We start from the raw sequence: 15,063 nt of genomic DNA, 5'->3' as shown, positions 1-15,063 counted from the left end.
GTATTGTAGTATATCATTTTATTAGATAGTTCACACCTGTATTCTCTCATGGCGCGTCATCTTTGATTACAGCGAATTATGTTAGTTTAGGAAAAGTTTGCCATTTTCCAGATGTACTCCTGGTCAAATTGCTGGTCGTAACCTCAGTGTGAAGGTATATCATCAAAGTGCATAAGTATGGTTTCTTCTCCACGACAGACCTTCCGGCCTGCTGCTATGGTGATCGAGCGCTCGGCTGACTTTGGGAAGAACTGGCAGGTGTACCGCTACTTTGCATACGACTGCGCGGCGGCATACCCTGCCATATCCCCGGGGCCCATGCAGAAAGTGGATGACATCATCTGCGATTCGCATTACTCCGACATAGAGCCGTCGACAGAGGGAGAGGTGTGTGTTCCGCATTACTGAGTTTTGAGAGAGTCTAAATTCTATCAATGATAGGTTTATACACTGAGTTTACAAAACATTAAGAACACCTGCTCTTTCATTGACATAGACTGACCCGGTGACTCCAGGTGAAAGTGGCAGGTAGCCTAGCGGTTAAGAGCTTTGGGCCAGTAACTGAAACGCCGCTAGTTCGAGTCCCTGAGCCAACTAGGTGAGAAATCTGTCTGTGGCCTTGAGCAAGGCACTTAACCCTAATTGCTCCTGTAAGTTGCCCTGGATAAGAGCATCTGCTGAATCACTCAAATGTAAATGTTATTGACGTTACATGATAGATCCACTTCAATCAGTGTGGATGACGGTTGAAGAGACAGGTTAAAGAAGGATTATAAAAGTGCCTTTGAAAGGGGGTATGGTAGTAGGTGCCAGGCGCACCGGTTTGTGTCAAGAACTGCAACGCTTAATAGGAAGGCGTTCCTAATGTTTTTCACACTCAGTGTATGTCAAGTCATTTGTTGTAGCTAAGTAATAACCAATCACATACACAACACAATGAAAGTCGAGTGTAATCGCAGTGACTGTCTCTGTAGGTCATCTTCCGAGTTTTGGATCCAGCTTTCCGTATTGAAGACCCCTACAGCCCCAGAATCCAAAGTAAGTTCCAGTGACGACACGTGTACTTAATGGTTTATATCTGTTCTTTTGATCCTTCCCATTTTCTGGGGGAAAAATACCACCTATGTGTTGCCTGTTAGCCAACTAGAACTGCAAAACACAATTATTACGCATAATGACCTTAGGGCTAACAATCTACAAGCTAACGGCTAACACATGTCTCCGAACGATTCAGACATGTTGAAGATCACCAACCTGAGGGTGAAGTTCACCAAGCTGCACACCCTGGGAGACAACCTGCTGGACTCCCGCATGGAGATCAAGGAGAAGTACTACTACGCCGTCTACGACATGGTGGTCCGGGGTAACTGCTTCTGCTACGGACACGCCTCCGAGTGCGCCCCCGTCGACGGGGCTGGGGCTGGGGATGGAGTGGAGGGCATGGTGAGTTCTCCCTGATAAGGTTGTTGTAGTTAGTTTTCATCAGGTCTCCTTATGTGTGGACGTTTGTGCACTTTGTGTGCGTGTGTGTGTGTGTGTTACCGTTTAAGAACAATTGTGTTTGTGTTGGTGAGAGCGTGTGGGTCGACATCTGCGTGCGCTTGGGAGACTGTTTGTGTGTTTGCGGACAGCATGGGTCTTGTGTGTGTACGTGTTTGTCTGTGTGTGTATGCTCTGGAGAGAAAAAGGCAAACAATGCAGTTCCTGTTTAGTCTCTGCTACGGCCTGTCTGTCTGTCTGTCTGTCTGTCTGCGGAAAGGCTACTCTGCCTTTTGGTCACTTTTATTATACAGTCTATTCACCAGGAAAGAGGAAATGATCCCTATTCACTCTCCTCTTCCTCTCAGTCATTTTGCAGTGTTTTTCAAATGGATTCCCTCACATTAAAATGTCTTAAAAACAAAACTAGATACAGTAACACCTTGCCTGAGGAGGCCTAACATAAAAGCTACGTAACCCTGCCATAAGAGTGGCATAGTGGCTGTTATAGCGACACCAAACTTGGCACGTATCTGCTATTATCTTGAAGGTTTTATTATTTAATTGTTAGTTTGCTCATTTTAACCGGATCCGAGTCAGTCTGTCTGTCAATGTATTGTCCTTTGTCTGCAGACCAGATGAGAGCTAGCCAACACTGTAAATATGTCCTGCTGCCATCTGGAAGGGGAATGCGCGGATAGAGCTGGAGGAAAAACAATATCTCGAGCAACTGTTCCTTTTGTCTGTAGTTTCCCCTTGCTTTTGCACTGATATCTCAGCTGTAATGGACCATAATGGCCAAGGGAAGCTGTTTCAAATACCACTATTCCACCAGAGGCCTGGGTCTCTGCACAGTAGTTGATAGGTCCCTGAACTATACTATTAAACCCTGAATATGGCCTGTGAAATCATTTTACGGTCGATGTCAATAGATCGTTTGTGTTCGTAGTTTATGCACATGGATAGGATATGAAGTAATGGCATATTCACTGCTTTTAAGTGCTTAGTAAATGTCTAATTCAGTTGCTCGCCTCCATTTCTGAATGATATTCCTAAGGTGCATGGCCACTGTATGTGCAACCACAACACCATGGGGCTAAACTGTGAGAAGTGTCAGGACTTCTACCACGAGCTGCCCTGGAGACCAGCCAAGGGACGCAACACCAATGCCTGTAAAAGTATGCCACTTTACCCTAACATATATATTTTTTTACTAGAGGGAAATATTAAAGCTTGTGGTCCCCTTATAATTGATCGCTTGTGATGACAGGCTGCAGTGTCTGCTCAGTCAGTTAACAACCGTCCAACTAGCTTTTCGATGAACACTGTGAATCAACGTTGTCTGCTTGCCTTCGTCTCTCTCTGCAGAGTGTAACTGTAACCAGCACTCAGGCTCGTGTCACTTCGACATGGCAGTTTACGTCTCTACGGGTAATGTGAGCGGCGGTGTGTGTGACGAGTGCCAGCACAACACCATGGGTCACAACTGTGAACAGTGCAAGCCTTTCTACTACCAGCACCCAGAGAGGGACATCCGCGACCCCAGCATCTGTGAACGTAGGTCGATCCTCCAATTCCAACCCCCCTCTACGGCTCCCCTCCCCTCCACACCCCACCATCCAAACCCAGCCTTTACCTCTCTACCTCCAGCCATCATTGTTACATTCTCCCCCGTTACTCCTCCACCTCTTGAACCTCTGTTTCTTCACCTCTGCCTCCATCCTTGCACGCTTCTCTGCCACTTTGCTCCACCCCACTCCCCCTCATCTCGTCCGTGACTCTGTCTGTCTCTCTTTAGAAAATATAGATGTTTCACATTTTCCCTTCCTCCCGCCTGGATCTGCGATCTGGATCTGCGATCTGGATCTTTGATCCTGCCTCTGTGACCTGGATTTGAGCGAGAACACCTGGGCTTTGAGGCTATGTCAGCCAAAGCAGTGTGGTCTTTTAATTCCAAACCACTGTATGGTGTAGAAGAGACCCCTCTCATGTGTCACCTCCCACCCTTTCATGGCTCTCTGGGTAGGCCGCTGGAGATGCATAACTGGCCTCAGCCTAGCATCTAGGGAGAACCTCATCGCAGTCTGCGTTGATGTGTGAATAATGGGCTTGTTAGGGTTTTCACATTTGTCTCCAGTGTTTGGAGTCCTGGTGTATGTGTGGTGTGTGAGAGAACTTCCATTATTCCTTTGTAAGACTTTTTTCCTACCCTTTTGTTTTAAGTTTGGTCATTTTGTTAGCCCGTAGATAGCTACAGTTAAGCACACAAATCATTGATGCAGATGTTCAAATAACCTCCAGAAGTTACAGTATATTCCCTTCATCAAGAGGAAAATATCAAATACCTCACATTCATATTGACCTCGACCATTTCTTTTTTCAGCCCGTTAGCTTGTCACCATTGCAGCATTTCTACTCCACTAGTTCCATGCACAATACCCCATTTTACATCATAATTCCTAACTCAAATGTTCCTGATGAATCCCATCTCTCCGTAGCATGTAACTGTGATCCGGTGGGCTCCCTGAACGGCGGGATCTGTGACAGGATGACTGATGTGTCATCTGGACTGATCACTGGCCAGTGTCGCTGCAAACCCAATGTGGAGGGAGAGCGCTGTGACCAGTGCCAGCAGGCCCACTATGGCCTGGGTGACCACCCTCTGGGCTGCCTGGGTAAAGACACACACACATTCACGTACACGTCTTGGGGTTTTTCCAAGTCCTTGCATAGGCTTTTTCAAGATGTGTATTTCAGCATTTTATTGGAATAACTACTCTTTGTGGTTTTTCCCAGCCTGCACCTGTAATACCCTGGGGACAGTTCCTGGAGGGAGTCCGTGTCATACAGACTCAGGAGATTGTTTCTGCAAAAGCCTGGTCACAGGGAGAGACTGTGACCAATGTATGGTAAGGAACCCTATTATGATTTACTTACTTTGTACACAGCACTTTGTACTCAAAGTCAACTGTGCAAACTGAGAGACCAAAAAGTTAGCCCTGACACTATGTGAGAGTCAGTTGACTTACGATTGATTACCAATGGCCACTAGCGCTTCACTAGCCAGCTAGTTACACATCTGCTACATACGTTCTGTAAGTGTTTTTTGGTGGCTTGGTTTAGTCGTCACCAGGGCTGTAAATCTTGTAAAGAGACTGGTACATCCATCCACAGCTTGGAAACAGCTTTTGCAGTGAAACATAGTGGGAGGTCGTTAACAACGTGTCATTAAAGGAGTGTTTTTAACAGTGTGTGTGTGTGTGTGTGTGTGTGTGTGTGTGTGTGTGTGTGTGTGTGTGTGTGTGTGTGTGTGTGTGTGTGTGTGTGTGTGTGTGTGTGTGTGTGTGTGTGTGTGTGTGTGTGTGTGTGTGTGTGTGTGTGTGTGTATCCTACAGCCTCAGCACTGGGGGCTCAGCAATGATATGGATGGCTGCAGACCATGTGACTGTGACCTGGGTGGAGCCCTCAATAACGAGTGAGTTCAAAGTTCACATCTCAAATTCTCTTATCTAAATGCCTGTCTGTTACCCAATTTACTTTACAAATTCTTCATACTTTCTTCTTTTGATCAGTGGTGTAAAGTACTTATGTAAAAATACTTTAGAGTACTACTTAAGTCGTTTTTTGGGTTATCTGTGCTTTACTTTACTACTTATATTTTGGAAAACTTTTACTTCACTACATTTCTAATGAAAATAGTGTACTTTTTACTCCATACATTTTCCCTGACACACAAAAGTACTATTTACATGTTGAATGCTTAGCAGGACAGGAAAATGGTCCACTACACACACTTATCAAGAGAACATCCCTTGTCATCCCTACTGCTTGGTGGACTGAGTGTTGGAATGTGCCCCTGACTATCCGTTAAAAAAACTATAGAAAATGGTGCTACTTTTGATACTTAAGTATATTTTAACAATTAAATGTACTTTTGATACTTAAGTGTATTGAAAACCAAATACTTTTAGACTTTTACTCAAGTAGTATTTTACTGGGTGACTTTCACTTTTACTTGAGTCATTTTCTATTAAGGTATCTTTACTTTTACTCAAGTATGACAATTGTATACTTTTTTCCACCACTGCTTTTGATACAGCCACAAAAGTCTTAAAATACCTTGATGTTGAAACTTTTAAACTTGGTCCTCTCTCTCTCTGACTCCAGCTGTTCTCAGGAGACTGGCCAGTGTGCTTGTAGAGAACACATGTTTGGCCGGCGCTGTGACCAGGTGGAGTCAGGCTTCTATTTCATTGCCCTGGACCACTACACCTACGAGGCAGAGGACGCCAAGTTTGGACCTGTGAGTTACCTACCTCATCACGTGATCATGGTCGATTCATGTTCACTACGCCTACTCACCTTTTGTCTTTCTCCACCCTCTCTTCTTCCCTCCCTCTCTTCTTCCTCCAGGGTTTGACAGTAGTGCAGAGACCTCGCCCGCAGGACCGTAGCCCCACCTGGACAGGGATAGGTTTTGTCAACGTTCCCGAGGGGGCCTACCTGGAGTTCTCCATTGACAACATCCCCCACTCCATGGAGTACGACGTCCTCATCCGCTACGAGCCTCAGGTCAGCCTCAGCACATATCACATATCCCTCCACCTTCATGGGGTCATGTCCCGACCCTTGTTTACCTGTTTATGTCTATGTACCTGTTGTGTTGGCGTAGTTACCAGACCAGTGGGAGGAGGTGTTGATGACAGTGATGCGGCCCAGTTTGATTTCAGCAGACAGTCGCTGTGCCAACACCATGCCCGATGACGACAACCAGATGATATCCCTTCATCCCGGATCACGGTAAACACACACCTCCTCCTCTGTCTGTGTGTATGTGTTGGTGGGAGGGGGGACTGGTGGGTGACTGGTCAAATCAAATCAAATGGTATTGGTCACATACACATGGTTAGCAGATGGTATTGCGAGTGTAGCGAAAATGCTTGTGAGAGTGACTGTGCATGTGGGAGTGAGTGATGGCCTCTGTCTGTGTACTAGGTATACTCTGTGCATGTGGGAGTGAGTGATGGCCTCTGTCTGTGTACTAGGTATACTCTGTGTATGCACCTTGGAGGTTCCCCTGGAGCACACTGTGTGTCATAGGAGTGTTTGAAAAAGTGTGTTTTATTTTCTGAAATCCGTCTTTTTCTTGTCTCCTCAGATACATGGTGCTCCCCAGACCAGTGTGTTTCGAGGCAGGGATGAACTACACTGTTCGTCTGAGCCTGCCCCTCTACTCTGCACTCAGTGACGTCCAGTCCCCATATACACTTATCGACTCGGTTAGTCCCCCCCCACACACACACAACTCTGACTTTTCCTTAAAATACCCATCAATGTCAATTGTAGATTTACGCTGAAATGTCAGCTACTCGGATTTCATATTAGGATTGAGCCTTTACTGACTCCATGCTAAATCTCATTCCATCTTCTGTATCTCTCTTCCTCGTTTGTAGATTGTGCTGATGCCCCACTGTAAGAACCTGGAGATCTTCACTGGTTCTGTGGGAGGTGACGTGGCCACCAACAGTGCCTGGGACACGTTCCAGCGTTACCGCTGTCTGGAGAACAGCCAGAGCGTAGTGAAGACCCCGTCCACAGACATCTGCCGCAACTTCATCTTCAGCGTATCTGCTCTGCTGCACCGGGGAGCTAAAGGTATGGGGACCGTACTCCCAACACTGAAGTATTCTTCAACATACTGGTGTGCTCATGTATTTGTTTCTTAACCAAAGGTCTTTGTTAGGGTTGAATGACGGGAACCCGGTTACCGAGATTCACCATCCAAAACCACTCCCTTTTTAAAACGGGATAAATAACTGCGAGAAACCGGTCAATTATAATGAATGTGTCTACGGCCCTCTCTCCGCATGATCAGTCGTCAACACTCGGTGTGGGGAAACACAGCCCATCTCAGTATGGAGCGCGGTTCACTAGGCTCGTAGACCTATTCATCTCATCATGGTAACTTTGTTTCTTGTGACAGGTAGGCCCTACATTTGCTGCAGCGTAGCCTATGCTACAGTAATATAAAGACTGAATGCTTGCCAGTTTACACATCTCCATCTGGATTTTGGGGGTCACCGTATTTAAAAAAAAAAAAAATGGTAATTGTAATGTTATTTGTAAAAAAATGTTTTTAATTGCTGCTGCAGAGTTTTAAAACAGCCTACCACTCAAAAATGGTTGCTTTAAATCAGTGCATGCGCGAGCACTCTCGCAGTCTCTCAATTTCATTCAAATTGCAACCAAAATATATAATCCTGTTCAAGATTGATATAGGTATATGTGGTGCATTCAGAAAGTATTCAGACCCCTTGACTTTTTCCACATTTTCTTACATTAGTCTTAATCTAAAATGGATTAAATACAAATATGTTCCTCATCAATCTACACACAATACCCAATAATGTCAAAGCAAAACCAGGTTTTTAGACATTTTTGCAAATGTATTAAAAAAATTTAAAAACAGATACCTTATTTACATAACTATTCAGACCCTTTGCTCTGAGACTCGAAATTGAGCTCAGGTTCGTCCGGTTTCCATTGATTATCCTTGAGATGTTTCTACAACTTGATTGGAGTCTCTGACTGTCCTTGAGTGGCCCAGCCAGAGCCCGGACTTGAACCCAATTGAACATCTCCGGAGAGACCTGAAAATAGCTGCGAGAAACTCCCCAAATACAAGCTTGTAGCGTCATACCCAAGAAGACTCGATGCTGTAATCGCTGCCAATGGTGCCTCAACAAATTACTGAGTAAAGGGTCTGAATACTTATGTAAATGTGATATTTCTGTTTTTTGTGGAAAAGGTCAAGGGGTCTGAATACTCTCCGAAGGCACTGTATATTCTTAATATGCCTTAAAAAAAGACACTTCCGGTTTTGGCGGGAAATAGCAGGTTAACCGGTAGAAAAGTGATTTATTCTCATGATGGAACATTTGTAAAATACCTGGAAAATATTCAACTCTAGTTTTTTGTCCTAAAGTTTGCATGTGGTGGACATTGTTTTGGAACGCCTGAATTGAATTCCAACGTTGACCTGCCACCTCTGTCTGGCAATCATCATCAGTCAATCTCCTCATAGACTGACTGTCTACACTAAAAGCCTCGGTCTCTTCGCTAATACAGCAGCAGTTTCCATTCCTGTCTTTTCCTATCCCTTTATTTCATTTCCTGTCAATCCTCTGTCCTTCTGTACTCTATCCCCTCCGGTGTCTCTGGCAGAGTGCAGTCATCTCCGGTTTCCGGCCCATGCCACTCATCAACAGTTACACTGCGTCTCTATCTCTCTATAATCTCCTCATGTATGGACCTGTAGCTTGATTATAGACCCTCTCGGATCCTGAAATGCCCGTAGAGGAACATTCTCAGCCTGCCGCAGCAGTGAATCTCCTTCCCTGTCAGACAGAGTGAGAACTGACAGGCTATAGCATATGCAGGTTTCCTGCTATCGTATCAACGTTTTCACACAGGTGGTCTGATTTAGAGTAGAAGAGTATAGCATAATATCAAATATATAATAGAACCAAATACTCTATCTTCGAGGTGAACTCTTCTCACTCATGGTCGGCAAAAAGTAAAGACGTTTATAACAAAGCTATACTGTATATGACGGTACCTACTTTGCAACATAATACTGTAGTAAGATGTCTAGGTGAAGAAAAGTAATTGTTAGGATTGAAATAAGTGTGATATTCTTTGATTGGCTTTGTATTCGTTGTCTCTAGGAATGCTGCCAATATTATTTAAAATTCTCCCAGCTGTGGAAGTAACATTATCTTGTCTCAATTGCCATGTGGAGGTGGTTTGAGGTCCCACGTGGAGGTGGTTTGAGGTCCCACGTGGAGGTTGTTTGAGGTCCCATGAGGAGGTTGTTTGAGGTCCCATGAGGAGGTTGTTTGAGGTCCCATGAGGAGGTTGTTTGAGGTCCCACGTGGAGGTTGTTTGAGGTCCCACGTGGAGGTTGTTTGAGGTCTCACGTGGAGGTTGTTTGAGGTCCCATGAGGAGGTTGTTTGAGGTCCCACAGGGAGGTTGTTTGAGATCCCACGTGGAGGTTGTTTGAGGTCCCACGTGGAGGTTGTTTGAGGTCCCACCTGGAGGTTGTTTGAGGTCCCACGAGGAGGTTGTTTGAGGTCCCACAAGGAGGTTGTTTGAGGTCCCACGTGGAGGTTGTTTGAGGTCCCACGTGGAGGTTGTTTGAGGTCCCACAAGGAGGTTGTTTGAGGTCCCACGTGGAGGTTGTTTGAGGTCCCACGTGGAGGTTATTTGAGGTCCCACGTGGAGGTTGTTTGAGGTCCCACAAGGAGGTTGTTTGAGGTCCCACGAGGAGGTTGTTTGAGGTCCCACAAGGAGGTTGTTTGAGGTCCCACGTGGAGGTTGTTTGAGGTCCCACGTGGAGGTTGTTTGAGGTCCCACGTGGAGGTTGTTTGAGGTCCCATGTGGAGGTTGTTTGAGATCTCCTGCACAGATGTAGTTTCTGCACATTGCTGCAAGTCTTCACAAAGCCAATGTGTTTTCGTAGGTCCCGTTTAAGTCTTACCCCAGTCTTAGTAGATGATAAAGATCAGAACGTCTAAACCAGTCTTCAAGGTCTGTGTGCAATAATCTAGCCCACAGATCAGTTCACCTCCCTTAGATCTGAAGGTCCTCACGTTGCTGTGGTGTCCCCTTACTAAAGTTGGAATCCTTAGTTGCTACAGCCATGTTTGGACGTACATTAATGATATATATACCCATTGATTCTGGAAGGATAGAACTTCTAAATGCCTCATGAGCTTAGTTCAACTGTCGTACCCCATCAGAAGCCAAAATAGAAGCTTGTTTTACTCCAATGTTTGTCATGTGCATGTAAAATAAACAATGTCCCACTTGGGGAAAAAACTGGTTGAATAAACTTTGTTTCCACATCATTTCAACAAAAAAAATCCAATGTGATGATGTTGAATCAATATGGAAAACTGATTGGATTTGCGAAAAGTCATCAATGCAAGGACATTTTGTCTTTTTCTCAACAAACTTTTAACTTTAATCCAATGATGTTTGTTGATTTCACACTGAAGTCACATTAGTTGACAAACTCAACCAAAGGTAAATCAAAGCTAGACATTGAAATGACATCTGTGCCCAGTGGGTTATAGCCTCAAAACATGGTTACGACTATACGTTTTACATCATGGACGGTCAGTCAGTCTTTGCATCCATAGCACTGTTAATATATATTTTTAAAGTGGTTACATTTCACCAGGCCCATCTCTCTGCTTTTTACCAAACACAGACAGGGTGACTGCTTTGTTATTGTTTGAATTCGAGCTTTAAAGCCACAGTGGTTTAGATGTGTTTCAGAAGTCCCGGGCGTGTTTTGATTTATGAGGACAGCATAGAGACTTCAGAGGATAATGTTGAAGGAGTCCAGGCTTTGGCAGAGTCTGGCTCAGAGCATATCATTACCCGCTATCCAGGAAGAACCTTCGGGGATGTTTAGTTCATATAGGGACACAAAACTCACACTCTACGGTTGCACGTACTTAAGCTTGCGCGCGCGCGCACACACACACACACACACACACACACACACACACACACATTCCCATGCCTGCCTAAAATCCCCCTCCCCTGACACGACCTAGTGAATACCAGTTCATTCGTCTCTCTAATCCACTCATGGACTCACTGTCCTCTATGGAATGTCTGGTACCCCTCTCTCTCTTTCCACACGTCTGTTGAGAAGGATATGGTCCCTTTGTGAGCCTGTCAGTCTGATAGATAAAGAAGGTGTTGTTGAGGAAATTCCTCAGTCGCCCTTAATGAAACAAACCTTTGTCAGTATGTCAAAGGCAATATATACTGAGGCAAATATATATTGAGACAAATGGTTAACCAGGGTTTTATGTACAGTCAGTACCTATACCATATTCAAAACTGTTTGGGTGAAATACCTTACTTGTGTATCCAGCAGCAACTATTGCCCCCATTTGAACATATAATTCCAGATCGTGTGTTCAACTCACTTTTAAGCCCATTCCCTCACTTTGTCTTTAACGTTTCCTCCGGCCTCTGTTTTTCCAGCATGCCAGTGTGACCCGCAGGGCGCCCTCAGCACGGTGTGTGCCGCCAGCGGTGGGCAGTGCCAGTGTCGTCCCAACGTGGTAGGCAGGAACTGTGACAAGTGTGCCCCTGCCACCTTCCTTTTTGGACCCAGTGGCTGCAGACGTACGTTTGACTGAAGTGAAAAGGCTTCCCTGTCAGTGATGCATCATTACAGGCACTGAATCTGGTACTTATCACTCACTTTGCCCTCCCCCCCCCAGCCTGTGATTGCAATCCCCAGGGCTCGGAGGATGCATTCTGCCACGAGGCTACAGGCCAGTGTGTGTGTATCCCCGGGGCATACAGCCGTCAGTGTGACCGCTGTCTGCCGGGTCACTGGGGCTTCCCCAACTGTCGCCTCTGCACCTGCAACGGTCACACAGAGCAGTGCGACCCCTACTCCGGAAAATGCCTGGGCTGCCGAGAACAGACCACTGGACACAACTGCGAGAGGTCAGCCAGGGGTCAATGTGGGTTGAGGAGTCAGGCGTCAATGGTTAAGGTGGCTCATTGGTGTATGGCTGGATGGGTAGGCATTAGAATTGGTCCTTAGAAGTCAGCCGGTTGCCTAAATCTCCCCGTAGCATAAAGCCACTTGACAACTTTGATTTGTTTTGTTGTTGTCTATAATAAAGACATGTATGTGAATGATAGAGTGATAGATACCACCTTTTGCCTTTTCCCTACAGGTGTCTGGATGGTTACTACGGCGACCCCGTCCTGGGTTCAGGGGACCATTGTCGGCTCTGCATGTGTCCGGATGGGCCCGGAAGCGGGCGACAGTTTGCCGGTGAATGTTACCTCGGTCTGGACTCCCCTTACCAGGTGTTCTGTGTCTGCAGCCCCGGGTACAGAGGTAGGCAGCCAATAACAACCACCTGCCAAGATTTATAGCGCACCTACAGTAGGAAACTAGCGAAGCATGGCAGGATTACTTATTATACTTGTTCCCTGCTTCCTATGTTCAGACTTGTTCCCTAGGAAGCAGAAGATTAGTATGCATTCATGTTGAAGCTTGGGGTAACTTTCCATGATGTCAGTGGAGGCTCCTCAGAGGAGGAAGGGGAGGACCATCCTCCTCAATGAATTTCATAATAATTTAAATTGTAAAACATGTAAAAAGTTATCCTTTTGAGATAGATAAATCATATCACCAAATAACTTGATTAAAACACACTATTATGCAAAGAAGGTCTACAGTAGCCTCAACAGCACCCTTTAGGGTAGCACCATGGTGTAGCTGGAGGATGGCTAGTTTCCGTCCTCCTCTGGGTACATTGAATTCAGTACAAACCTAGGAGGCTCATGGTTCTCTCCCCTTCCATAGACTTACACAGTAACGTCCTCCAGCCTATCAGAGCTCTTGCAACATGAACTGTGGCTTGTTGTCCCACCCAATCAAAGGATCAGAGACTGAATCTAGTACTGAAAGCACAAGCTACAGTTAGCTAGGACTGCAGTGTATACAACTGCAGTGTATACAATGTGGTAAGTAGTTGAGAGAGAAAGACAATAGTTGAACAATTTTTAACAAATACATTTCTTTCAAAATTAAGGAGCAGCAAGAGAGAAATAGAGAGAGAAAGATACTTATTTTTCCAGTATCACTTTCTTAGCTCGCAAATGCAGCTAGCTAGTTTAGCCTACTGAAACACCCTGCTCAAACAGAGGGATGTTATGTTAGCTAGCTGGCTATGACTTTCCAACACAACACTGGAACTCTTCCAAGTCAAGGTAATCTTTTGGTATTACTAATTTATTTCCACCGGGGCCGCCGGTGTAACTGCTTACTGACTGTTGTGCATTGCTGATGTATTGTGCCAAGAGTGTGCAAAGCTGTCGTCAAGGCAAAGAAAGGGTGGCCACTTTGAAGAATCTCAAATATGTTGATTTGTTTAACGCTTTTTTTGGTTACTACATGATTCCATGTGTTATTTAATAGTTTTGATGTCTTCACTATTATTCTACAATGTAGAAAAACCCTGGAATGAGTAGGTGTATCCAAACTTTTGACAATTGATTTTCCGGACAAACTTAAAATTAATGATCAAGGAAAACAAAACCTATATGTGAATATTGTAAGTTATTTCATGAATCACATATATTTGCTTCATTGTGGGGAAAATACTACATTTTCAAGAGTGCATTAGTTTAACCCTCAAGTTGACCGTAAAGCCTTCAAAATAAAGCAAAACAAATTAAATGGTCGATGAAAATAAAATAGGCTATTCTAAGCACAAAGGTTAAAAGAGTATTTGAACATTATTTCCAGAGAAAAGTTATATATTTTTTGTTATCTGGAAGTGTGACATGTCAAATTAAATGAAACACGTTCTATGACTGACTGTAATTTCTTTGAATTGCACTGAATTCAATTATACTTCCTGTCACGCTAACTCAAATTCTACATCCTGTGGGGTGTGACCAATTCAATTAGAATTTCAGCTCATGAGTTGAATGGGAGTCAATTCCAAAATTCTGAATTGAACACAACCCTGGCATACAGTATGTAATTGTGGAAGTAAACATAAATGTAGTCATTATTTCTGATAGTGTGGATAGATTGTTGTTGTAGAGGTGAGTGATGACACAATCATTTCGGTGAAGGGGTTATTAAGCACTTTTTTCCCCCTTCGCCCCTTTACCTCTTGTTCCCTCTCCCCTACAGGTGCCAGATGTGAGGAGTGTGCCCCAGGTTACTATGGAAACCCCCATGAGAACGGTGGGCAGTGCCAACCCTGCCAGTGCAACAACAACATTGACATGCTGGATCAGGAGTCCTGTAATGTCAGAACGGGTGAATGTCTCAAATGTCTCTATCACACCGAGGGTCAGGGCTGCCACGGCTGCAAGCTGGGTTACTATGGAGATGCCCTCACGCAAAACTGCAGAAGTGAGTAAAAAAAGTTAACTTGCATTTTTTTGTTATGTGTTTGTCGTATCAATGTGAGGTGAAGTCGTTGTCATTGTCCAATTGCTAACCTGCTCGCAACATCTCTTCTCTCCCTCAGAGTGTGTTTGTAACCACCTGGGCACCAATCCAGCCACGTGCCCGGTGGTGGGTGACTGCCACTGTGATCTGGGCAGTGGGCAGTGCCAGTGTCTACCGAATGTGATGGGTCAGCACTGTGACCAGTGTGCCCCCGACACCTGGAACATGGCCAGCGAGACGGGCTGCGACGCCTGCGACTGTGACCCCAACCACTCATTTGGGACTTCCTGCAATGAGGTGGGTTCTCACACGACCACACCCATCTTCTTTTGTGTCCTAAAGGTCACATTTCTAGTATTTATGCATGTATTTTGTCCACAGCTGAGTGGCCAATGCTCCTGTAAGCCTGGCTTTGGGGGTAAAACGTGTCGGGAGTGCAGAGAGCTGTTCTGGGGAGAACCTGAAGTGAAATGCAACCGTGAGTTGGCACATCTCAATCAGAAGCATTGCAGTTATTCGTGCTGACACCACACTGACTAAATTTACATCTTGACACACACTGAGG

The 15,063-nt window shown here is 45.1% G+C and overlaps 1 protein-coding gene across 1 annotated transcript in view; it reads left to right on the top strand.

The window, feature by feature from the left end:
* LOC118400998 (laminin subunit beta-1-like) overlaps positions 1-15,063 on the top strand; it is a 37,266-nt gene that overhangs the window by 8,646 nt on the left and 13,557 nt on the right. The window contains exons 5-23 of the mRNA XM_035798083.2: positions 199-387; positions 975-1,038; positions 1,235-1,443; positions 2,537-2,657; positions 2,848-3,036; positions 3,978-4,154; positions 4,276-4,388; positions 4,875-4,954; positions 5,647-5,782; positions 5,893-6,051; positions 6,152-6,279; positions 6,638-6,758; positions 6,933-7,134; positions 11,546-11,689; positions 11,788-12,019; positions 12,256-12,422; positions 14,235-14,459; positions 14,578-14,795; positions 14,880-14,976. Of these exons, the coding sequence (XP_035653976.1) occupies positions 199-387; positions 975-1,038; positions 1,235-1,443; positions 2,537-2,657; positions 2,848-3,036; positions 3,978-4,154; positions 4,276-4,388; positions 4,875-4,954; positions 5,647-5,782; positions 5,893-6,051; positions 6,152-6,279; positions 6,638-6,758; positions 6,933-7,134; positions 11,546-11,689; positions 11,788-12,019; positions 12,256-12,422; positions 14,235-14,459; positions 14,578-14,795; positions 14,880-14,976 (2,971 nt within the window). The remainder of the gene's footprint in view (positions 1-198; positions 388-974; positions 1,039-1,234; positions 1,444-2,536; positions 2,658-2,847; positions 3,037-3,977; positions 4,155-4,275; positions 4,389-4,874; positions 4,955-5,646; positions 5,783-5,892; positions 6,052-6,151; positions 6,280-6,637; positions 6,759-6,932; positions 7,135-11,545; positions 11,690-11,787; positions 12,020-12,255; positions 12,423-14,234; positions 14,460-14,577; positions 14,796-14,879; positions 14,977-15,063) is intronic.

Source organism: Oncorhynchus keta, chromosome 22 (genome assembly GCF_023373465.1).
Source record: "Oncorhynchus keta strain PuntledgeMale-10-30-2019 chromosome 22, Oket_V2, whole genome shotgun sequence".
Classification (NCBI taxonomy): Eukaryota; Metazoa; Chordata; class Actinopteri; order Salmoniformes; family Salmonidae; genus Oncorhynchus; species Oncorhynchus keta.
The sequence above is the reverse complement of the archived record's forward strand: the minus strand, read 5'-3'. Positions and strand labels throughout refer to the sequence as shown.